This window comes from Phallusia mammillata, chromosome 8 (assembly GCF_965637545.1).
Source record: "Phallusia mammillata chromosome 8, kaPhaMamm4.hap1.1, whole genome shotgun sequence".
NCBI classification, from domain to species: Eukaryota; Metazoa; Chordata; class Ascidiacea; order Phlebobranchia; family Ascidiidae; genus Phallusia; species Phallusia mammillata.
Window position 1 is genome coordinate 7,264,947 of NC_137259.1, and position 26,436 is coordinate 7,291,382.

At 49.1% G+C, this 26,436-nt stretch overlaps 1 protein-coding gene across 2 annotated transcripts in view; it reads left to right on the top strand.

Annotated features, from left to right (window-relative positions):
• LOC145204195 (titin-like) overlaps positions 1-26,436 on the top strand; it is a 140,069-nt gene that overhangs the window by 106,362 nt on the left and 7,271 nt on the right. For both annotated transcript variants that reach the window (XM_080076657.1, XM_080076658.1), the window contains 7 exons: positions 40-17,367; positions 17,456-17,720; positions 17,800-18,087; positions 18,191-18,378; positions 18,464-18,575; positions 18,645-18,839; positions 18,928-26,424. In XM_080076657.1, coding sequence (XP_079932783.1) covers positions 40-17,367; positions 17,456-17,720; positions 17,800-18,087; positions 18,191-18,378; positions 18,464-18,575; positions 18,645-18,839; positions 18,928-26,424 — 25,873 coding nt within the window. The remainder of the gene's footprint in view (positions 1-39; positions 17,368-17,455; positions 17,721-17,799; positions 18,088-18,190; positions 18,379-18,463; positions 18,576-18,644; positions 18,840-18,927; positions 26,425-26,436) is intronic.

Sequence of the window (26,436 nt, forward strand, 5' to 3'; positions counted from 1 at the left end):
TATCAGCAGTGCAATTACCATTGGTAATTTTTTTTTCAGATTTCGGGATATGGCGTTGAAGTCCTTCCTGAAGATTCGGACACCGACGACTGGGTGCTTTGTACTCCCAACATTGGTGTAGCCGCCACTCAGTACACTATCGGTGGCCTGCAGGCTGAAAAAGCTTACAGGATCCGTGTACGAGCAATGAACGCGGCGGGAATTGGCGAACCAGCTCAATTACCATCGGTTATTCAACCTAAGGACGTTCTAATCGCACCAGAGATTGAAGTCGACGCAGATGTTGGCCAATTTGTAAGCGTACGCGCTGGTGGCACCATCCGATTGTTCAGCATCATTCATGGTCGTCCAACACCTACTGCTAAATGGACCAAGGAGAACGGACAGATCAACGATATGGCTCAGATTGAAACAACTAATGTCTCCACCTTGTTGCTTATCAACAATTGCACGCGTGATGATGCCGGGCGGTACACTCTTGCAGTGGAAAACTCATCGGGAACCAAGACCGTTTCCATTACTGTGAAGGTGCTGGATACACCAGGACCGGTAAAAGCACTTAAGGTGACCGAAGTTACTCGTGATCATGTTAGCTTGAACTGGGAGGCCCCAGAACAAGATGGCGGTGCAGTTGTGACAAACTACATAATCGAGAAGCGAGAGACCACGCGCAAGGCTTACCAGGCTGTGGGCAGCACACCACACAGAACCAGCTTTAAAGTCACCGGTTTGAACGAAGGAGACACATACTTTTTCCGAGTTCTTGCCGAAAACGAGTACGGCGTTGGCGTGCCTTGCGAAACAAATAAGGCAACCAAGGTTTCAGAAGCACCAAGCTTGCCTGAGAAGGTAGATGTAACCGACGTGACGGACACAACAGTTACCCTGACTTGGGCTAAACCAGAACATGACGGTGGAAGCCCAGTGACCAATTATGTGGTTGAACAAACCCAAAAGGGTGGCTTTGAATCATGGACTGTATCTGGATCAACCAAGAACACACGGCTTGTCGTCGGAAAATTGACCACAGGAAAGGATTACGTTTTCCGTGTGCGTGCACAAAACGACGTCGGCATTTCAGACGGACGAGAAACGAACACAATAAACGTGCGTGAGGTTCTCATTGCACCGAATATCGATACGAGCAAGTACTTCAACAACACAGTGGCTGAGAAGGTTGGCAACAACGTCAAGGTCGTTGTTCCATTTAGCGGCAAGCCAGCACCTACTGCATACTTCCTGCGTGATGGAGAAGAGCTCAAACAAACCAGTCGCGTCAATTCTGACACATCTGACAGCGTTGCTAAGCTGAACATCGGAGAGCTTTCGCGTAAAGATGCCGGTGATTACGAACTCGTGGTGAAGAACTCTGTTGGCACGAAGCAAGTCAAGATGCACATTGTGGTAATGGAGAAGCCATCAGCACCGTCTGGGCCAATGGAGGTTCGCGACGTGACCGCTGAAAGTGTCACAGTTGCTTGGGGAGCGCCTGAAGAAGATGGCGGCACTCCTGTTACACACTACACTCTGGAGAAGCTTGATAGCAGTATTGGATGGGTTGAGGTGTCCGGATTCGTGGTTCGCACTACACAAAAAGTAACTAGGCTTGTAACAGGCCAAGAGTACATCTTTAGAGTGCGCGCCGCCAATAAGTTTGGTCTCAGCGAACCTTTGGATTCACAACCAGTTTTGGCGCGTCATCCATTCAACAAACCAGGCCCTCCGGGAGCACCACAGATTGATCAGATCGCAGGCGAGTTTGTTGTTCTTAACTGGCAGGAGCCGGCCAACGACGGCGGTTCACCGATCCTCGGATACCACGTCGAACGCAAGGACAGAAACTCAATTCTGTGGACAAAGGCCAACAGCTACTCTGTACGGGACACCACCTTCAAATGCGGCAACCTTTCTCCAGGACTGAGCTACGAATTCAGGATAACTGCTGAGAACTTAGCTGGACTCGGCAAGACCAGCAAATCGTCGGAATCTGTCATTACACGCGATCCAATTGAGCCGCCTCGCGACGTGCATGCCACTAAGATCAATCGTACTGCAGTGACCGTATCTTGGCGCAGACCCGAGTACGACGGTGGAAGCCGCATAACAGGTTACATTGTCGAAAAGCTCGACTTGCCTAACGGTCGATGGATGAAGTGCAATTTCAACAAGATTATTGACACGTCGTTCGAATCCGATGGCTTGATTGAAGGCTCAGTATACGAGTTCCGCGTCTTGGCGCAAAACGCAGCTGGCAGCATCAGCAAACCATCTGATTCCACAGGACCAGTCACCGCCAAGGATGAGCTGGAACCAGCAAGTGTGGACGTAGACGCCCAATACAGGGATGTTGTGTTGGTAAAAGCCGGAGACACGCTGACTCTTCGAACCTACATCAGCGGCAAACCTGTTCCTACTATTTCTTGGGAAAAGGACGGAGTCGAATTTGAGTCCAGCGCCAAACGAGCAATCCGTACCACTGACGAAACATCCAATGTAACAGTAAAGGATTGTTCTCGTATGGACAGCGGCACATACACAATCAAAGTCCGAAATGCCGGTGGTGAGAGGTCAATTGGAATCAATGTTCGTGTTCTTGACACACCTGGACCTTGCGAAGGCCTAAAGATCAACGGAGTAACTGCCGAAAAATGCAACCTTTCTTGGCAGGCTCCAACGCTAAATGGTGGGGCTAAGGTCGCCAGCTATTCCATCGAAAAGAGGGAAACTTCCCGCTTGGCGTGGACTGTCGTAACATCGGCCACCGAGCACACTCAGCACAAGGTGACTGGTTTGATCCGGGGAAATGAGTACGTGTTCCGCATTCGCGCAGAAAACAAGCTTGGACTTGGTGAACCAGTTGAGTCTACACCAGTTTCCGCAGTCGATCCATATGTGCCACCTGAACCACCTCAAAATGTCAAGGTTTCCAATATCATGAAATCCAGTTGTACCTTGACTTGGGATCGGCCAGAGTCTGATGGAGGTGCCGAAATCTCTGGGTACATCATAGAGCGACGTGAAAAGAACTCGTCAAGATGGCTTCGCGTCAACCGAAGACTTGTTTCGGATTGCAGACTTCGAGTAAGCGACTTGAAAGATGGGTCCGAGCAAGAGTTCCGTGTTTACGCTGAAAATCGTGCTGGAACTGGTCAGCCAAGTATCACAAGTGGATTCTTTGCTATCAGTGATCCTATCTACCCACCAGAACAAGTCGGTATTCCTCGTGTTATCGACAGCACCAGGTCCTCAATTACACTGAAGTGGACAAGACCGATGTACGATGGAGGCGCCGACATTAGCGGCTACTCAGTTGAATTCGCCGAAGTTTCGGAGAAATCTGACGACGAGGACGAAAGCCAGCTTGCCGAGCTTACATGGGTAAAGGCGGTTGATAAATCAAATCTCCGCACAACCAGCTACACCACCACTGGCCTGTCAGCGGAAAAACACTACCGATTCCGCGTATGTGCCCACAATAGCTGTGGTGTATCTGAGCCTTCCTTTGTTCCGGCTAAGGTTACTCCGCTTGAGCGACAAGAACCTCCCACATTTGGTCCAGACGCTGAGTTGAGAAGAACTCTCACAGTCCGTGCGGGAGGCTCTGTCCGTCTTGCTGTTCCAATTGCAGGTCGACCGGCACCAAGTGTCGCTTGGTCAAGACCGAATAATGGACTCAAGGAACGCGCAATCATTGACACAAGTGATTCCATGACCACTTTGATCTTGGAGGACGTAACCCGAGACGACACCGCAAAATATACCCTGACTTTGGAGAACCAGAGCGGTTCAGTTAATGCCTCGGTGATGGTAAAGGTCCTTGACAGTCCTGGAGCTCCAGGTGACTTTGCAGTCACTGCAATGTCGAAGAACACTGTATCGGTCGCATGGAAAGCACCCGAAAACGACGGTGGAAGCAATGTGACAAACTACATTCTTGAAAGACGTGAGGCAAGCAAGAAGTCCTGGTCGACGGTTGAGACCGCCTGCACCAGAAATTCGTACAAGTTTTCCAAGCTTAATGAAGGATTCTTGTACTACTTCCGCGTCATGGCTGAGAACGAATACGGCGTCGGAGCTCCAACTCAAACTGACAAGCCACTGCGAGCATCAGAAGAGCCAGGAGCACCAAGATCTATCCACTGCAGTGACATCACTAACGAGAGCGTGACTTTGCAGTGGACCAAACCTGATTACGATGGTGGTAGCGAGATTTTGGACTATACCATTGAACAGCAATTGAAGGGATTTGATCAATGGAGCAAAGTGAAGACGGTTAAAGCTTCCGTACATTCTTTCACCATTAAATCGCTCAATGAAAATCAGCTCTATACCTTCCGCATATCCGCAAGAAATGATTCTGGTATTGGTCAACCTACTGAACTTCCAGGACATGTGCTGGTTGTTACCCAAACTGCTCCACCTGATGCGGACCTCGCTGGACTCAGTCAAAAGGTTGTCGAAGGCAAGGCTGGTACACATATCCAGGCTTCAATTGTGATCAAGGGCAAACCATTCCCAAGCACCGAATGGAAATACGCTGGCGAAGAGCTAAAGATGACAAGCAGGATCAACTACCAAACTGAAGGAAACGTTGCAACGCTGTCGATCAAAGATGCCGAGCTTAAAGACGCAGGTCTGTACGAACTCGTTCTTGAAAACAGCGTTGGTAGCAAGACTGTGCCTGTTTCTGTCCGGGTATTGGACAAGCCTGGACCTCCAAAGGGACCTGTTGTCTTCTCCAACGTCACTTCTGATTCCATGGTGATTTCTTGGAGTCAACCAGAAGCCGACGGTGGAGCTGCAGTCAACAACTACGTTGTCGACATGAGAGAAACATCCGGCGATGCTACTGAATGGCGAATGATTTCAGGATCGACCGCTCGTACCACCCTAAAAGTAACCAGGTTGTCAACTGGCATGGATTACGCGTTTAGGATCCGAGCTGAGAATAGATTTGGAGTCGGAAAGACTTTGGAATCACAAGCTGTAACTGCCCAGTTTCCATTTAAGGTCCCAGGACCTCCAGGTGCACCAGAAGTGGTTGCAACATCACGCGAAACTATGTCCATTAAGTGGACGGCGCCGACAAACGACGGCGGTTCAAAGATTCTTGGATACCACGTTGAAAAGAAAGACAGAAACTCGATACTATGGACCAAGTGCAGCAAGACCTTGTTGTCTAGTACTGAATACAAGGTAACCAACTTGCACGAAGGTCTCGAGTACGAATTCAGGGTGTACGCCGAGAACGCTGCCGGTCTTGGAAAAGTGAGCAAGGCATCTGAACACGCAGTCGCACGTGATGCAGTAGACCCGCCCAGGGAGGTTGAGGTTGTCGGTGTTACCCGCTCTTCTGTTCACATCCAATGGAAGAAACCTGAGTACGACGGTGGAGCAAGAATCACTGGATACATCATCGAGAGACTTGAGCTGCCGCATGGTCGCTGGCTAAAATGCAACTTCTGTAACGTTTCCGCAACCAACTTTAATGTGGAAGGACTAACTGAAGGCTTGAGCTATGAGTTCCGAGTATTCGCCAAAAACGCTGCGGGTGCCATCAGTGCCGCTGCTGACATCATATCACCAGTCCTAGTGAAGGATGAGATGTTGCCGCCGACCATTGACATGGACTCACGTTACTGCGAGGCAGTGGTTTTGAGAGCCGGCAAAACGGTGAAACTGGAAGCTGGCATCAGAGGCAAGCCAACACCTACCATGGTCTGGAAGAAAGATAACGAGGAGCTTAAGTCTTCATCACACATGGCTATCAAAAACACTGACGTTTCATCTTGCCTTGAAATTGTGGACGCAAGCAGGGACGACACAGCAACTTACACGCTTACAGTGCAGAACTTCGCTGGATCGCGGTCACTTGCTATTCAAGTCAAGGTTCTTGATAAGCCTGGGGCACCAACAGGACCTTTGAAGGTGTCAGGTATTACTGCCGACAAGTGCACACTGCATTGGGAGTCGCCAAAACGCGACGGTGGAGCACCAGTTACCAACTACGTTGTTGAAAAACGCGAGACCAGCCATCTTGCCTGGGTGCTTGTGAACCCAAGTGTGGAAGGCACGACTTGCAAGGTCAGCAAATTGCTGGCAGACAACGAATACGTGTTCCGCGTCCGTGCAGAAAACAAGTATGGAGTCGGTGACATCCTTGAATCAGAAGAGATCACCGCACGAAATCCATTCAAAGCTCCAAATGCCCCGGCCACGATTGAGATCACATCAGTCACGAAAAACACTGTAATGTTAACTTGGTCGCGCCCGAAATCTGATGGAGGTTCAGAAATATCAGGATACATCATTGAGAAGAAGCAACGCACTGGAATGCGATGGATCCGTGCAAACCGACAAACCGTAATGGACCTGAGATATAAGGTCTGCGATCTGAACGAAAACCAAGAGTACGAGTTCCGCGTTTGTGCTGAAAACTCCGCTGGAAATAGCCCTTGGAGCGATGTCACTCCATTTGTGCTTATCGAAGATCCAAAATATTCTCCTGAAGCTCCGCTATCGTTCCGAGTTGATGACACCACAAAGTCATCGGTTAGTCTTTCGTGGATGCCACCCACTTTTGACGGAGGAAGCGACGTAATGGGTTACGTCATCGAGATGAGCAAAATGAAGAAGCGCAGGACTGTTTCCCAATCTTCGACTTCAACTATTGCCACCACCATAACTATGACAACCGTTGATGGCGTAGAAGAGCAGTCTGTTCTTGATGAGGAGCAAAGAGACATAAGACGCGAGTGGGTAAAGGTTTCAGGAAAGAACCTTATTCGGGATACAGACTATCTTGTCACCGGCCTCCGCGATAGCGCAGAGTACTTGTTCCGTGTCGCTGCTGTCAGCAAGGTCGGCACAGGAACTTGGTCTATGTTGAGAATGCCAGTGATCTGTGTTGATCGTTTGGAAATGCCAGAGCTCATCATTGACGAAACTGTGCACCGCAACGTCACCATCAAGGCAGGCGCGATGTTGCGACTTAACCTCGGGTTCCGTGGCAGACCAACACCAACAATTATTTGGTCAAAGGCCGACATGCTTGCCGATGCTCTTAAACAACGAGTCAACATTGACACAACGCCATACAACACCTCGCTTGTGATCAATGAGGCTGATCGTTACGACGCTGGCAAGTACATGGTGACGGTTGAGAACTGCGAGGGCTCAAAGGACTTTTCCTACAACGTGAAAGTTATGGATACACCAGGACCTGTGTTGGATCTTGTCGTCAGTGATGTTACTCGTGATTCAGCGACACTCAAATGGACCACGCCTGAAAACGAAGGCAGCGCTGTTATCACAAACTATGTGGTTCAAAAACGCGAGGCATCCAGAAAAGCCTGGACTACTGTTTCGAGCGAGTGCACACGCACCTCGATGAAGATCACTCCTTTGAATGAAGGAGACTCGTACATGTTCCGTGTAATGGCGGAAAATGCCAACGGTTTGGGTGTACCATGCGAATCTCAAGAATCTGTGAAGATCTCAATGAAACCTTCTTGTCCTGGAAAGGTACAAGTCGTTGATGTGACCCAGTCAACTGTCAGTTTGGCCTGGGGTAAACCAGAACACAACGGTGGAAGCGAGATTACAGGTTACGTGATTGAGATGGTTTTGAACGGATTCGAAAACTGGCAGCAATGTTCCACAGTTAACGCAATGTCAGCCACTGTAAAAGGCCTAGAGGAAGGTCGTCAATACATGTTCCGCGTCAAAGCAAAGAACGACAAAGGCCTGAGCGAAGCTTCAACACTTGGAGCTCCAGTGACTGCTATGGAAATTGTCGAAGCTCCTGAATTGTCCTTACGTGACTTACCTGTTGGTGGTATTCACGGTAAAGCCGGTACAACCATCAAGTTTACAGTTCCGATCAGCGGCAAGCCAAAGCCTGAGGTTACCTGGAAGAAGGATGGCGAAACTCTGAAACAGACAACTCGTGTATCAACCGTAAACTCAGCACTGGACACAACCATCACCATGAAAACTTGCAAGCTTGAAGATTCCGGTCGTTATGAAATCATTGCAACCAACGCATCGGGAACAAAAACTGGAACTGTCGTTGTCAACGTTCTTGACAAGCCAGGAAAGGTTGGAGACTTATTGGCTGACGCAGTAACTGAGAACTCAGTCAGCCTAGTGTGGCAACCACCTTCTGAGGATGGGGGATGTCAGATCAGCAACTACGTTGTACAAATGCGCGACGTGGAGTCTGAAACGTGGGTTGAATGTGCAGCTACTGCTGTGAGACCGAGAATAAAAGTTACAAAGCTGGTATTGGGCAAGGAATATCAATTCCGGGTTGCCGCTGAAAACCGCTTCGGTTGTGGAGGTTTCGTTACATCCGAGAAGGTCACAGTCAAGTTTCCGTTTAACAAACCTGGCCCTCCTGGAATTCCGAAGGTCAGCGTCGTTGGTTCAGATCATGTAGTTTTGCATTGGCACGAACCCGTCCATGATGGAGGTAGTCCTGTTATCGCTTATCACGTGGAAATGAAGGATAGAAACAGCATTCTCTGGCGCAAGGTCAATCGATCTGACATTCACGATTGTGCATTTAAGGTTACTGGATTACAACCAGGCCTTACTTATGAATTCCGGGCTTACGCCGAAAATGCTGCTGGATGCGGAAAGCCAAGCCAAGCATGCGACCCAATCGTGGCACGTGATCAGATTTCACCTCCCTGTATGGTCGATCCAGTCGGGGTTACACGTACATCAGTGGATTTGGTATGGCGCAAGCCAGAAAACGATGGCGGCGCTAAAATCACTGGCTACGTGGTTGAGCGACGTGACGTGCCCAACGGCAGATGGATGAAATGCAACTTCAGCAATTTGGACGAGTGTAGATACACGGTCACAAGCCTTGTTGAAGACACAACATACGAGTTCCAGGTCATCGCCAAAAATGCCGCGGGATCTGTGTCCCAGCCGAGTGAGCCAAGTGAGCGTGTAACCTGCAAAGACGCGTTCACACCTCCACGATTGGACTTAGATCCAAAGTTGCGAGATACCATCATTGTAAAGGCTGGCGAGTCAACCACGATCTCAGCTGCTATCTTCGGAAAACCACAACCAACGGTCACATGGTCTCGCAATGGCAGAGAACTAGAACATTCACCAAAGACTGACATAGCATTGAACGAACATTCGACCGCTCTTACTCTCAAGGATGCGAATCGAGATGACAGCGGAGAATACGTTCTACACTTGAAGAACAGTGCAGGTTCAAGGTCAATCTCTGTAAACGTAAAGGTTCTTGACCGTCCAGGCCAACCCATCGGCCCGCTTGGGGTTACTGAAGTTACGTCCGAGAGATGTCGCTTGACCTGGAGACCGCCAACGAACAACGGCAGCGCACCAATCACGAACTACGTTGTTGAGAAGCGTGAAACATCTCGACTTACATGGACTCTTGTGGCAGCGGATGTTGAAGGAGTAACCATCAAGGTCAACCGCCTTCTTAAAGGCAATGAGTACTTGTTCCGCGTTATGGCTGTGAACAAATACGGTGTTGGCGTGCCTTTGGAGTCGGTGCCAGTAGTGGCTAAAGATCCATTCAGCTGCCCCGGAGCTCCAGGTCAGCCGCAGATCTCTACAGTTATGCGCAACTCAGTTGTCGTAACATGGACAAGACCTACATCAGATGGAGGAAGTGAAATTACCGGATACCACATCGAACGTAAAGAAAGAAATTCACTTCGCTGGACCCGCGCTGTTCGCCGAGCTGTCAGCAGCTTGCACCACAAGGTCACTGGTCTCAACGAGGGCTACGAATACGAATTTCGTGTTTCGGCTGAGAACGCTGCTGGCATCGGACCCTTGTCCGATATTAGTGCACCAGTGCTTTGCAAAGAGCCAGTATACCCGCCTGGACCAGTTGGAATTCCCAAAGTGGTTGACACAACACGCAGAAGCATCTCATTGGCCTGGACTCCGCCTTCATTTGATGGTGGCGCTGACGTCAGCGGTTATCAGATTGATGTGTGCCCGAAAGAAGCTGAGGTAGAAGACTGGGTAAAGTGTACTCCACCGACAGGTGTCAAATCCACTGAGTACACTGTCACCGATCTGCAAGCCAATAAGGAATACAAGTTTAGAGTTGCCGCCATAAACGTGGTTGGTTGTGGCGAGGCTGTCCAGCTGCCAGTTGCAGTTGAGACTAGCGATAGACTTGAAGCACCTGAGATTTCACCCGACGGCGATTTGAGAAAGAATCTCACCGTTAAGGCTGGAAACTCCATTCGTCTTCATGTTCCAATTCGTGGGCGTCCGGTACCGACAGTTCGCTGGAGCAAGGAAGGATCGGCCAATATTGCTGAACGTGTTCAGATTGATTCATCAGAAGCTGGTACCACTTTGCTTGTACAAGAATGCAACCGAGAGGACTCTGGCAAATATACCTTGACCCTTGACAACAGCTCCGGTTCGGTATCGGCAAGTTGCTCAGTTAAGGTACTTGACACACCAGGACCTTGCCAGAATCTTGGCGTCAAGGACGTCAGCAAAGATTACGCTACGGTCACATGGAATCCACCAACCAATGATGGCGGTTCTCACGTGACCAACTACATCGTCGAGAAGAAAGAACGGGGCCGCAAAGCCTGGTCTACCATTACCACTGGCTGCCAGCGTACCCATTTAAAAACAAACCTTGCCGAGGGACAAAGCTACCTGTTCCGCGTTATTGCAGAAAACGAGAATGGCATCGGTGAACCTGCTGAAACTACCAAGCCCGTGAAAGCAACAGAAGTACCTGGATTGCCCGAGGCACTCGAAGTGGTCGATGTTACACGATCATCTGTTGCACTCAAGTGGGCTAAACCAGAAGAAGATGGCGGATCAAAGATTCTTGGTTACACCGTCGAATCGCTCGAAAAGGACCAGAACAAATGGGTTAAGCGCGCCACTGTAAAAGAACCACTGGCTACTATCAACAACCTCAAAGAGGGACAGGAATACGCCTTCCGTGTTGTGGCTCTTAACGAAGCTGGTGCTTCTGATCCTCGCGAATGCGTTTCACTCGTGATGGTACGCGACACCTTTGTATCTCCGTCACTGGATCTTACTCAGCTTCCTCACGGCGTTGCTCACGTAAAGGTCGGCGATAATCTTGACATTAGAGTGCCTTACAGTGGCAAGCCTGTACCACATATCAAATGGATGAAGGACGGCGCAAAAGTAAAGATCACCAAACGCATGGATGTCGAGAGCGACAATGTTGGAATGGCATGCCTTAAAATACAGGCTGTTACACCTGAAGACGCCGGAGAGTTTGAGCTGGTCGCTGAAAACCAAGGAGGAAAGCGGTGTGCCAAGATCAAAGTTGTTGCACTTGATAAACCAGGAGCAGTGGAAGACTTACAGACTGCCGATGTCACTGAATCATCTGTAGTTCTCTCTTGGAAACAACCTATTTCAGACGGAGGCTCTTCTATCAGTTGCTATGTTGTGGATATGCGCACTGCCGAAGAGGCTGAGTGGCGTGTGGTGTCATCAGCCATCGTACGTACCACGTTTAAATGCACCAAACTCACGCTTGGCAAAGAGTATACCTTCCGAGTTCGTACAATGAATCGATTCGGACTGGGACCAGCGATGTTTACAGATCCAGTTCTTATACAGTTACCATACAAAGTTCCTGGACCACCAGGCACTTGTACAGTTAGCTATGCATCCAAGGAAGCCATGGTGGTCAACTGGCAAGAACCGGTCCAAGACGGCGGCAGCGTTGTCGTAGGTTATCACTTGGAGGTTAAGGATCGCAACAGCATTCTGTGGAAGAAGGCAAACCGTGCAATCATAAGAAGCACACACTTCCGCGTGATTGGCCTTCAAGAAGGACTTGAATACGAGTACAGAGTGTCAGCTGAAAATGCAGCAGGCATTGGCAAACCAAGTCGCCCATCACAAGGAGCTTTCGCCCGCGACCCAGTGGATATTCCACGTGAGGTTGAGGTAGCAGATATCACTCGCTCGACATGCTTGGTGCGCTGGAAGAAGCCTGAGTACGATGGAGGACAGAAAATTGTTGGATACATGGTGGAACGACGCGATCTGCCAGCAGGGCGTTGGACTCGGGCTAGCTTTAACATCATTCCAGACAACGAGTTTTTGGTAACTGGTCTGAACGGTGGGGCAGACTACGAGTTCCGTGTTTTGGCCAAGAACGCAGCAGGAATCTTTAGCGAGGCATCTGCCAGCACAGGGGCTGTGAAATGCGAGGATGACTTCCGTCCTCCAAGGATTGCCCTGGATGCACATCTCCTTGATGAAGTCAAGGTCTCTGCTGGATCCACCATCCGTCTTCACGTTGGAATCTCTGGCAAGCCGGATCCGATTGTCGTTTGGTCTCTAAATGGCCAAGATATCCGAGAGGATTTCAGACGCGTATTCGACAACACATTCGACCACAGCAGCATCATTATCAAAGACTGTGCCCGAAACGATTCTGGCAATTACACTGTAATGGCAAAGAACGCTTGTGGTGAGAAATCAGCTCAGATCAAGGTTATGGTACTGGACAAGCCTGGACCACCAACGGGACCAATCCACTTCTCAAGGATCACAGATGCTCGCATAACTTGTTCTTGGGAAGCACCGCAACAAGATGGCGGCGCCAAGATTACGCATTACGTCCTGTCCAAGCGTGAAACATCCCGCCTAGCTTGGTCGATTGTAACCGAAGCCGAGGAGCTGTCAACTCACACAGTACAGAGACTTATCAAGGGCAATGAATACCAATTCCGCGTACAAGCTGTAAACAAGTTTGGAGTGGGTGACCCTCTTGATTCGGAACCAGTCGTTGCCAAGAACAGCTTTGTTGAACCTAGCGCACCTGGTGTACCAGATGTAAGCAACGTCTGTCGCGACAGTTGTACAGTGATGTGGAAGCGACCTGAAAGCGATGGTGGAGCCGATATTGACCAATACGTGCTGGAGAGGCGAGAACGCAAGAGCTCCCGATGGATCAAGTGCAGCAAGAAGCCAATTCGCGACTTGCGCTTGAAGGTCACCAACCTTACCGAAGGAAACGAGTATGAATTCAGAGTTGCTGCAGAAAACGCTGCCGGCATTGGAGCTTACAGCCCTCTATCTCTTCCAACCATAATGCGCGATCCAATTGACGTTCCAGGACCGCCCAGCAGTCCAAAGGTTCGTGATACAACGAAATCGTCGATTCTTCTTGCTTGGACCCGACCACCATATGACGGCGGAAGCCCTGTGATTGGGTACTTGCTTGAGATGAAAATCGGCGAGAAAGAACAAATTGAAGAACAGGAAGACGAGGCTGCATCCGTTGCCGCCGATGAGAAAGGTTGGACAGTTGTGCAGCCAAATATCTTGCACACAAAATACGAGGTAGAAAAACTCAACAACGACACCGCTTATCGTTTCCGGGTTTCTGCAATCAACAAGGGAGGAGTTGGCGAGCCGGCTGAGATCTCAGAAGCAGTTAAACCAATTGACAAGCTTGAATCGCCCGATTACGACCTTGAGCCTTTGTTGCGTAAAACTCTTGTCGTCAAAGCTGGAACTACTATTAACGTCAGTATACCAGTGAAAGGAAGACCGACGCCGAGCGTGAAGTGGACCAAGGACAACACGAACATTACTACGAATCCACGCGTACATGTCGATAACGTCGATGGAAAGACCATTGTCGTGATTCAAGACTGCAACCGGGATGATACTGGAAAATATGCATTGTCACTTGAGAATGCAAGCGGCGTTGCTAATACCTTTATCAGTGTTCGGGTCCTTGATACTCCAGGGGCACCATTTGCGATCAAAATCAAAAAGGTGACGCAACAGTATGCGATTATTACTTGGGATGCTCCAGTCGTTGATGGTGGATCTGACGTTTTCAACTATTGCGTTGATAAACGTGAGACTACCCACCGCGCATGGTCGTCAGTGACTCGCCAATGCACCAAGCTGTCTTACAAGATCGAAGGTCTGAACAAGGGAAGTAGTTATTTCTTCCGCGTGATGGCTGAAAACGAAAGGGGAGTTGGTGTTCCTGTTGAATCCGAAGCTGTTGTTGCAACCGAAGTGCCAGCACCAATCAATGATTTACGCATTGAAGACATGACAAATAGTTCGATCTCATTGGCTTGGGGAAAACCAGACGCTGATGGCGGAACACCAATCACAGCTTACCACATCGGTTACTTGATTAAGGGTGCCGAGGAATGGCAAACCATGAAGACCAGACACACCAAAGCCACTGTTGATGATTTGAAGAAGGACAGCAAGTACGAGTTACGGGTTGCAGCTGAAAATGAAGCTGGCCTTGGTGAATGGAGCGCCGTTGGTCCAGTAGCTGTACGTGAGCAGTTAATTCCACCTGAAGCAGATTTCAGTTCGATTCCAGGACGTACCATTAACATGCGCGAGGGCGGCAACCTAAGACTTGACATTCCGTTTTATGGCAAACCGATCCCATCCGTGAAATGGAGCAAAGAGCGTATTCCATTGAAGCAGAGTGATCACGTTGCTTATGAGCGATCCAAGGACGTCGCAATGTTGGTGATGAAGAATGTAAAGAAGACTGACGCTGGTCAATACTTCTTGCATCTTGAAAGCGCCGGCGGTCGCAAGGATAATTCCTTTACTCTCAACGTCTACGGAAATCCTGGTCCAATTAAGGGCCTGATTGAGTTCCCAGAGATCAGCGCTGAGAGTATTGTTCTTAAATGGTGTCCTCCAGAAGACAACGGAGGCTCAGAGATCACAAACTACATCATCGAGAAGAGGGAAACATCCAGCGATGTTTGGTCTTCTGTCAACGCCAACTGCAGCAGGACCACAGTCAAGGCCACAAAACTGCATCCAAATACAGAGTACGTATTCCGCGTTGCCGCTGAGAACAAGTACGGCATGGGAGAGTTCTCTGAATCAATGGATGTTGTCGCCAAGTATCCATTCCGCGTTCCAACTGCTCCAGGACAGCCAGAAGTTGTTGAGATGACTGCAGACTCCATGAACATCATGTGGAAGGAATGCCACTCTGATGGCGGCTCTGAAATTCTTGGTTATCACATTGAACGCAAGGAGCGCAATGCTATCCTTTGGACCAAGCTTAACCAATCAGCTATTAAGAACCGAGAATACAAAGCGAACGGGCTTACTGAAGGCTTGGAGTACCAATTCCGCGTTTATGCTGAGAATCAAGCTGGTATAAGCGGCCCAAGTGACGCAAGCAAACCAGAACGTGCCCACAATGTGGTTAGCCCACCATCATGCCCTGATTGGACCGACATCACACGTGACACTGTGACGTTGATCTGGCAGCCACCGAAGTCTGACGGCGGAAGCAAAATCATCGGTTACAACATTGAGAAGCGGTCGGGTGAAGACGGTCGATGGTTGAAGTGCAACTACACAAATGTTCAGGAGTGCGAGTTCACAGCAACGGCGTTAAACATGGGCGAAAAATACCAGTTCCGCGTATTTGCGCGTAACGCCACCGGTACAGTCAGCAAACCGTCGATACCAAGCGCCGAGATCGTTTGCAGAGATGACTTCCAGCCGCCAAACATTCAACTTGAAGCTGATCTTTATGATGGAGTCAACATACGCGCTGGCGCTACACTGAGGCTAAAGGCCATGGTAACGGGCAAACCAGCACCACGCATTACATGGACTCTCAACGACAAGGAGGTTGTTGCCAATGCACAGGTTGACATTAACAACCAGAAAAACACCAGTCAAGTTACAGTTAAGGATACGACCAGGCTAAACAGCGGAACATACGTGATTTCAGCGAGAAATCCATGCGCTACCAAGACCATGGACATCAAAGTAGTGGTTTTTGACAAACCGGGACCACCCGAAGGACCAATCAAATTTACATCACTGACACAAGATAAGGTTACTCTTTGGTGGGGAAGCCCGAAGGAAACCGGAGGCGCTTTGATTGACAACTACGTTATCGAGAAGCGCGAGACCACAAGACTAAACTGGTCATTGGTTACTGCAAGCTGTGGCTCCAACAATTTGACTGTCAACCGGTTGATCAAAAACCACGAGTACCAGTTCCGCGTTTCTGCGCAGAACAAGTACGGAGTAGGTGCCCCATTGCTGTCAGATGCCGTTGTTGCCAAGGTCTCATACACCGTACCTTCACCGCCTGGACAACCTCAATACTCGAGCTCAAGTGTTGATTCCATTACAGTCGCTTTCACAAGACCAGTTAGCGATGGCGGTAACGAGATTATCGGATACAACGTTGAACGACGGGAAAAGAAGAGCATGCGTTGGGTGCGCGTCAACAAGAGGCCTGTCACCGAACTTCGATGCAAAGCTACAGGACTTACTGAAGGCGGGGAATACGAATTCCGCGTTATGGCTGAAAATGCAGCTGGCTTAAGCAAGCCAAGTGAAACATCTTCTTTGATCGTATGCCGTGAACCGATTAGCCCACCAGCAGCTCCAGGCATCGCTCGAATCACTGACACTACACGCAGTACAGTGGCTTTGACGTGGACGCCACCAAATTACGACGGGGGCAGTCATGTTACCGGGTATGTTGTTGAGGCAAAGAAGTACATTGCTGACGAGGAGCAGACTGATGGTAATGAGTGGATCAGAATGAACCCCGAAACAATCAGATCATGCGAATACGTGTTACCTAACCTAGAACCAGGCGCCGAGTACAACCTTCGTGTTCGGGCAATGAACGCTGGAGGACTTGGAGACCCAACAACAGTTTCGGGCAAGGTTATGGCTACGGACAAGCTTGAGGCTCCTGATTTCCAGATCGATGCTGATTTCAAGTCTCACTACGTCGTCCGAGCTGGAGCCGCTCTCCGGTTGTTTGTTCTTTACCACGGAAGACCTACTCCTAATGTGAGTTGGTCTAAACCTGATGTGGAACTTCAAGACCGCGCTGAGATACAGACGACCGGATACAGTACTTTGTTGTTGATCAACTCCACAACCAGAGATGATTCAGGCAAATATACACTTACCCTGGAGAACAGCACTGGCGAAAAGAAACTGCACATGACTGTAAAGGTATTGGATACACCTGGAGAGGTTGGGGCCATTAAATGCAAGGAAGTCACACGCAACAGCGTTACACTTGCTTGGGACTCACCTCTTATTGACGGCGGAGCGATGGTCAAGAACTACATCGTAGAAAAGAGAGAAGTGTCACGACGCAGCTGGCAGACCGTGGCCACTAAGTGTTCACGAACATCGTTCAAGGTTACCAAGCTGCAGGAAGGCACGACTTACCTGTTCAGGATTCTACCGGAAAATGAATACGGAGTCGGAGAGCCGCGTGAGACCGAAACACCGATCACCGTCACAGAAGTGCCAGGAATCCCAGAGCGTGTTGATATTGCTGAGGTTAGTATTCAATGCCCTTAACTTAAATCAAAATAGATTTAAGCTGAGTGTTTCGCTATGATATAAAACATATTGCTTTTTATCACAGGTTACAAAAAACACCGTTTCATTGTCCTGGCGTAAACCAGAGTACGATGGTGGAAGCAGGATCAATTCCTACATCATCGAGCTTTCGGAGAAGGGATCCAACAAGTTTTCGGAATGCGGAAGGGTTAAGGGAACTGTTTTCCGCCACACAGTCACCAACTTGCACGAGGGTGCTGAGTACGAATTCCGCGTGGGGGCAAGGAACGAAGCTGGAATTGGTGAAGCAAGAGATGCTTTCTCTTCTGTGATCACGAAGGACGAACAAGGTAAATATCTGCACTGCGCACAACTGAACGATGTAAATTTCTTCCGTTACATAGCAATAACACCTATATTTTGTCTTAGTGCTTCCTGAAGCTGACTTGAAAGGAATCTACCACAGGACAGTGACCGTAAAAGCTGGTGCTGCAATCGACGTTAGCGTTCCAATTGTAGGAAAACCGGCACCAACTGTTAGCTGGAAGGCTTCTGGTCGGGCACTTAAGAAGGGAGGGCGCGTGTGTATGGTAACTAAGGATGACACAACATCACTGACTATTAAAGACTCAAAGAAAACAGATGCAGGAGAATACGTGCTTAGCCTAGAGAACTCGGTCGGAGAGAAGAGCTACAAACTCAGTGTGGTTGTACTTGGTAAGTCTAAATTTAAACAAGGCTATTTACTGAGAAGTTGATTAAATCAAAACCACATTGCCTATTGGTTTCCACATAGTAATTGATGTTGTTATTTCCTCAGACATTCCCGGAGCGCCAACCGGTCCGATTAACTTTACGGAGGTTACTGCTGACAGCATTACGATTTCGTGGGCTCCCCCACAGGATACTGGAGGAAGCGAAATTACCAACTACGCTGTGGATTACCGAGAGTTTGGACGTGCAACCTGGTCCAACGTGACCTCGTGTACAACAAGAACATTTATAAAGGTTCGTGCTCGGATTAGCTTACGATTTTACAAATCTTTAATAACACAATATAAGCATATTAATTACCGCTATGAACTATATGCAGGTGGGAAAGCTTCAACGCAATACTGAGTATCAGTTCCGCGTCATAGCCGAAAGCAAGTACGGCATTGGTGAACCTTTAGTTTCCGAAATTTGCAGAGCAGACTACCAATACAGTAAGAAGCGTTCTGTCCTTAATTATTATGCCCATTCCGTCCTAATAAACTGTAAACAATTATCTTCAGCCGTACCAAGGCAACCTGGAACGCCTGGAATCACAGCGGTGACACGTGACACAGTGGCAATCAGCTGGAACGAGCCGACACACGACGGAGGTAGCGCAGTGACCGGGTACTACGTTGAAAAGAAGGAAAAGAACTCAATTCTATGGCAGAGAGACAGTGATAAGCCAACGCCCAACAGATCATACACATGCAAAGGTAAGGCTCCGCAGTTCGAATTGTACGATATAGTGATTAAAACGTATGTAAACCATAGACCAAAAACTAATCGTATTTATGTCAACAGGATTGCTTGAAGGCTTGGAATACCAATTCCGAATTGTGGCTGAAAACGAGGCTGGCCTTAGTAAACCTGGTGAGGCAAGCCGCCCTGTCGAAGTAATCAGTGCAGTCAGTGCACCGTACGATGTGGTCATCGACGACATCTCTCGTCACTCGGTCGTTTTGCGCTGGAAGAAGCCGCTCGCCGATGGAGGCAGCAAGATCGCGTACTATAACATCGAAAGACGCCATGTACCCGAAGGCAGATGGCTTAAATGCAATTTCACCAACGTCACCGAATGTGTGTTTGAGGTCACTGGACTTACACCAAATGATTCATACGAATTCCGTGTGACTGCTCGCAATGCGATTGGTACCGTTGGGCAACCATCGGATGTTCTTGGGCCGATTGTGTGCAAGCCCAAGTATAAACCACCATCGATTGACATGGACAGCAAATTCATGTCGGATGTTGTCCAGATTCGCGCTGGCAATACACTGCGACTCGATGCTGAAATATCAGGAAAACCACAACCGAACGTGTTTTGGTCCAAGGGAGAAACCGATCTTGAAGATACTGATCACATGACCATCGTGACCTCACCAACGTCCACTGCACTGATCATAAAGGACGTGACTCGTGATGATAGCGCCCGCTACGCCCTATTGTTGCGTAATGAATGCGGTGAGAAGAGGACGACCATCAACGTTAAGGTCCTTGACAAACCAGGACAGCCTAAAGGTCCAGTAGTGTTTAGCCGCGTCAGTGCTGAGAAATGCAATTTGTCGTGGGAAAGACCAGTTGAAGACGGAGGTGCTGATATCACCCATTACGTGGTGGAAAAGCGTGAAACTTCTAGGATCAGCTGGATTGCTGTCAACGAAAACCTCGAACATACATCATGTACTGTGCCCAACTTAGTACCCAACAACGAGTACATCTTCCGCATTTCAGCAGTGAACAAGTACGGAAAAGGCTCACCTCTCGAGTCGGAGCCATTGGTAGCGAAGAACCAGTTCATTGCACCACAGGCACCAGGACAACCAGAGATCGCAGCTACAACCAAAGACTCTGTAACCATTACATGGACCAGACCAACTTGTGACGGTGGAGCAAGCATCAAAAACTACGTGATTGAAAAACGTGACAAGCAAGGCCAGAGATGGATTCGCTGCAACAAACAGCAAGAAGTTACTGACCTTCGTTTCAAAGCTACCGGACTCCGCCACAAGGCTAAGATCGAGTTCAGAGTTGCGGCTGAAAATGCTGCTGGTCTTGGCGGCTTCAGTGAACCCAGTTCATACGCATGTGTCCAAGACCCAGTCTTTGCGCCGGCCGCTCCAAGTCATCTGCGAGTCGTGGATTCAACACGAAACAGCGTTAGCCTGGCATGGAACTCACCGCTATACGATGGTGGCAGCTCTGTCGATGGTTACATTGTGGAATGTACTGAGTCTATCGCCGACAAAGAGGACAATTGGATGAAGATGCACAAATCAAATCACATTCAGAACACAGAGTTTACCGTTACCGGCCTCAGAAATGGGCATGAGTACAAGTTCCGAGTCTACGCTGTTAACGTTAACGGTGTTAGTGAAGAAGCAGCAACTCTGAAGGAAGCAGTTGCCGCTAAAGATATAATCGAAGAACCTGAACTTGAAATCGACGATGCTTTCCGCAAAACTGTGAGTGTACACGCCGGTAAGCCCTTGCGCTTATACGTGCTCGTTAAGGGACGCCCAGCACCGACTGTCGCATGGTCGAAGGCTCCATACGGTGAGGACTTAAGCGCCAAGGCGTTCATCGAGACTCACGAGGCCGCAAGCCGCTTGGAAATCGAAAAGACCGATCGGTACGATGCTGGTAAATACACAATCTCGCTTGAGAACCAAAGCGGAAAGAAGGAGGCAACAATCAATGTGAGGATATACGATACACCAGGAAAGCCTGGACCCATCAATATTCGCGAAGTGACCAGAAGCTCAATCTCTTTCGGCTGGGAAGCGCCTGAGATCGATGGTGGAAGCGCCATTCGCAACTATGTTGTAGAGAAACGTGAAGCTACTCGTCGAACATGGAGTACTGTTACAACCAAGTGCTCGAAGATGGGTTACAAGATTCCTGACCTCGTTGAGGGAGTAAGCTACTTTTTCCGAGTTCTAGCCGAAAATGAGTACGGAATCGGTGAAGGACGTGAAACCGAAACGGCGATTAAGATCTCCGAGCAACCTTCACCACCAGCTGTGGTCGAAGCCACTGATGTCACAGCTAGCACTGTCACATTGGCGTGGGAGCGACCAGAACAAGATGGCGGATCTCGAATTGAAGGATACGTCGTCGAGATGATGGAAAAGGGCACAGACAAGTGGCTGAAGGTCGGAAACACCAAAGACCAAAGCTTCACCGTAAAGGGATTGAAAACTGGCTTGGATTACTACTTCAGAGTTAAAGCCAAGAATGATAGCGGACTTGGTGAGGCACGCGAAATGCTTTCATCGGTTACTGTGAAAGAACAACTCGTTGCCCCTGAGGTCGACATGACAAGCTTACCACAGAAGACTCTTAACGTGAAGGCGGGATCTCCAATTGTACTTAAACTGCCAATTGTCGGCCGACCTGCGCCAACAGTTGCATGGACCAAGGACAATAACGAAATTAAAGAAGATCTAAAAAGGACCACTATTAAGTCCACCGACTCCAATGCTTCGTTGGAGATCCGTGAATCAACTGTTGAGGATCGTGGCGACTACCGTCTTACGCTGACCAACTCCTCAGGCACTTGCACTCAGCTCATTCGAGTTGTGGTCCTTGATGTGCCACTGGCTCCGCAAGGACCGGCTGAGGTTTCGGACATCACGGCAACTTCTGTAGTGCTGCATTGGAAACCACCCCAGTACGATGGCGGTGCGACGCTTAGCAACTACGTAGTTGAAAAGCGAGAAAGCCACAGGCCAAACTGGGTGACTGTCAGCTCCACCGTTACCAGAACAACCATTAAGATTACTCGTCTCAATGAGGATACTGAGTATATGTTCCGTGTAATGGCACAGAATCGTTTTGGAGTCGGCAAAGCTTTGACATCTGAAGAGATCGTTGTAAAGAGTCAGTTTGGTCTTCCAGGAGCACCAGGAACGCCACAGATTACTTCATGCAGCAAGGACAGCATGACAGTCATTTGGATGGAACAAGTAAATGATGGCGGTGCCGAGATCACTGGCTACATTGTTGAAAGGAAAGAACCGAAGTCTTCACGTTGGATCAGAGCCACCAGAACGCCAGTGACCCAAACAAGATTTGTCAGCAGCGGTCTCATCGAGGGTGTTGAGTACGTGCACAGAGTCATCGCTATAAACGCAAAGGGGGAAGGAAAACCAAGCAAAGACACGGAACCAAGGACATGTCAAGAACCAGTTGTACCACCGGGTGCACCAAGAAATCCTCGCATTGTTGACGTGACGAAGGCAACATTGTCCGTCGCATGGGAAAAACCAGAGTTCGAAGGAGGTTCCAAGATACTTGGATACTACATCGAGATGCGAAAGGATGACACCTGGTGGGAGAAATGCAACACCACACCGATTCGTATCACCGAGTACACTTTGAAGGGTCTCCCAGAAGGCGGCGAGTACTACCTTCGCGTTCTAGCATTGAATGCAGGAGGAACAGGACAGGCTTCTGAAATCCAGAAGCCGGTTGTTATCCGAGACATGAGCGGACCTCCAGAGGTGCTGGATACGTTTGTTGATCACGTAGTAGCACGCACCGGTGGTGTTGTGCGTCTCTTGGTGCCGTTTAAGTGCCGCCCGTCACCACATGTCGAGTGGAAAAAGATTAGCGGTACTGAAGCGGACTTGAACATCCGTGCCATGACTGCAATTCAAGCTGAATCTGCTGAGCTTGTCATGAAGGGCGTTGACCGTCGAGATGCAGGCGAATACCGAGCTTTGCTTACAAACAAACTTGGCGAGAAGGAAGTTACAATCCACCTTCAAGTAATCGGCAAGCCCGACGCACCAGAGGGCCCAATGCAGTTTGGCGAGATTGAAGCGACATCAGTGAAACTTGTGTGGAAGCCGGTGCTCGATAACGGAGGCAGCGAAGTGACCAACTACGCTGTAGAAAGACGCGAAGTCAGCAAGACCGCTTGGTTTACCGTCGATTCCAAAATCAGAGCAACACACTGCACGGTTAAAGGTCTAACTGAAGGCCGTGAATACTACTTCAAAGTTTACGCCGAGAACGCATTCGGGCTTGGAGAGCCTTTACAGAACCCCGATCCCGTTGTACCCAAGAACCCACTATTTGCACCGCAGCCACCACAGATTGTTGAACTCAATGAGGTTCGCAAAGATCGCGTATTTTTGTCTTGGCCACGAACCCGCGACGACGGTGGTTCACGCGTCACTGGATACTTTGTCGAGCGCCGCGAAGCTGGATCGGAAAGATGGGTTCGAGTTAACAAGGTACTCACCAAAAATCTTTCCTTCGTGGTGCAGGGATTGGTCGAAGACGCGGAGTACCAGTTCCGCGTTGTCGCTCTCAACGATGTCGGAGAAGGCGAGCCTTCAGAACCAACTGAGATCGTCGCTTGTAAAGATCCCTTCGATAAGCCTTCATCACCAGAAGACGTAGAGGTTCATCATATTACAAAGGATTCCATCACTCTTGCCTGGAGCAAACCAGAATTTGATGGAGGCAAGGGCATTCAGGGTTATATTATCGAGCACCGCGAATATGGAATGACTTTGTGGAAGCAGAGTCACGAAGATATGATCCGCGATCGCATTTACCAGATTGGAGGTTTGGACCAAGGCGCTGAGTACGAGTTTAGACTCTACTCTGTCAACGAGCAAGGACGTTCGCGCCCAAGAGCTTTGGAAGCGCCTGTGGCGACAAAGAAGGCGGCAGGAGAGAAGCCTGAGATTCTTAAGCCTCTTGACACTACCACCGCGGTTCGTGATACAACCGGAGTCCTAACTTGTCAGGTTTCAGGACGACCTCTTCCGGATATCTCATGGATTCGATTCGGCAAAGAGCTTCAGAGCGGCAGAAAATACAAGATGTCTTCTGAGGGCCAGGTCAACTCGCTTCATATTCAAAATGTCACAGACGAAGACGAAGGCGGGTACCACATGGTTGCCAAAAACAACGTTGGAACACTGGATGTTGAAGGCACTTTGGTTGTCGAGGGCGTTCCTATTCTTGATGACAGCAACATGCGTTTCAAGGATAGGGTTACAGCTAAGCACGGCCAGACCTTGCGTATCCATGTTCCATACAAGGGCAGACCAATTGCACAGGCAATTTGGACTAAAGAGGGTCGCCGTTTTGAGAAGAGCGAACGACATGAAATTGAAACAACTGACAACTACACTCACTTGCTTGTTAAGTCTGCTGATAGAAACAAGGACACCGGCAAGTACATGGTGAAGCTGAACAACGCTCACGGCCACAACACCTATCCCATTGAAGTCGAGATCCAAGATGTTCCATCTAAAGTACAAGATATCCAGGTGTCCAATGTTACTTTGAACAGCATGGTACTGACATGGAAGGAGCCACTTGACAATGGCGGTGCTCCAGTGTCAAACTACATCATTGAAAAACGTGACATTGAAGACGATGAAAATAGGTGGACTTTGGTGACATCGAACACAGCTCAGACATCATACAAGGTTGGCAGGTTGATTGAGAAACACGCGTACTACTTCCGAATCTCAGCTGAAAACTGCTTCGGTGTCTCACAAGCACAGGAGTCTGACTGTCCGACGGCAGCTAAACCACCACACGATGTGCCACAGAAACCGAGTCAGCCCGTAGCAACAGGAGTGTCCAAGGAAGGCTGTATGCTCAACTGGAAGCAGCCCAAGACCGATGGTGGCAGTAGGATTTCAAACTACGTCGTGCAACGTCGCGACAACCGTCGCCCGAGATGGATGAAGATTAACAGCGAAACGTTGACTCAATCTGTTTATCAAGTGACAGGACTAGTGGAAGGAATTACCTACGAATTCCGCGTCATCGCAGAAAACTCCGCCGGGGCATCGGAACCATCGGATGTATCCGAACAGGTTGTGCCAAAAGACGACATCCGAGTCACTAAGCCAAAGTTTGTTGAAAGCCTTCGAGACTTAGTGCTTAAACCGAACCAGAACGCAACATTTAGTTGCAAGATTTCAGGACAACCAAAGCCTATTGTGAAGTGGTACAAGGGAGGGCGCGAGATTTCGGGCTGCCCGAAATATCAGATGCATGAAGGCAAGGGCAACCATTACTCATTGGTTATTTCTGATGTTACTGCTGCTGATGAGTTACCATACACCGTGAGGGCTACCAACCATGGCGGCTCAATCTCAGCTACAGTGCAGTTGGATGTTCAGCTTCCAGCGCAAGTTAACTTGCCGAAGTACATGATGTCAGAGGCAACAGTTTGCAAGGTGCACGAAGTCGTAAGCATCAAGGTGCCCATTCAAGGAAAACCTATGCCAGATGTTACTTGGACAAAGGCTGGAAAGGTTGTGAGCCAAGACGCTCACAGGCAATTCATCACAACACCGTCCTTTACATCAATGACCATCACCAACGCAGACCGCCGTGATTCTGGATTCTACAACATCACTGTAAAGAACCGATTTGGCACACATCAAGCCACAGTAGAACTTCTGGTCGGCGATGTTCCATCGCGGCCAGAGGCATTGAAGGTTTCTGGCGTGACTCGCGATTCGGTCGATTTGTCGTGGAAGGAGCCTTCCGATGATGGCGGCAAGCCGGTCTTGAAATATATCATCGAGAAGAGCACTGTGTCAAGCGATAGATGGATGAAGGTTTCATCTTCAAGCACCTGTCACTACACCGTATGTAACCTTTCAGGCAAGACCAGCTACGAATTCCGAGTATTGGCTGAAAACGAGTACGGCCAAAGCAAACCTTCACAAGCGTGTGATCCAATCACCACCAAGGAGGATCGCATGATGGCAGGCAACTACGATGACATGGTCGACGCCACTGAGAAGTTCGTACCCGGTTTGGCTGAGGTCTACAAATCCAACGTGCTCGACAAATATCAGATCATGGAAGAACTCGGTCGTGGTACCTTTGGAGTTGTGCATAGAGCCAAGGAGATCCTCACTGGCAAAATATGGGCAGTGAAGATTTGTCGCTTCTCGGACGAGTCGGACAAGGCTCCAGTGCTACGTGAAGCTGAGATTATGAGGAAACTACAGCATCCACGAGTCCTGCAACTTCACGAAGTCTTCAATGTAAAGGGCGAAACATCTTTGGTTGTTCAGTTTGTGTCAGGAGGCGATCTGCTTGAGAGGGTCACTGGTCCTATGTTCGATCTCACTGAAAACATGTGTGTATACTTGCTGAAGCAAGTGTGCGAAGCCCTTGCCTTTGTGCACTCGCAAAAAATCGCTCATCTGGATATTAAGCCGGAGAACATCCTCTTTATGACACGTAGAAGCAAAAAGATCAAGCTCATCGACTTTGGTGTTTCACGTCAGCTCAAAACTGGCGAAGGTGCGAATGATA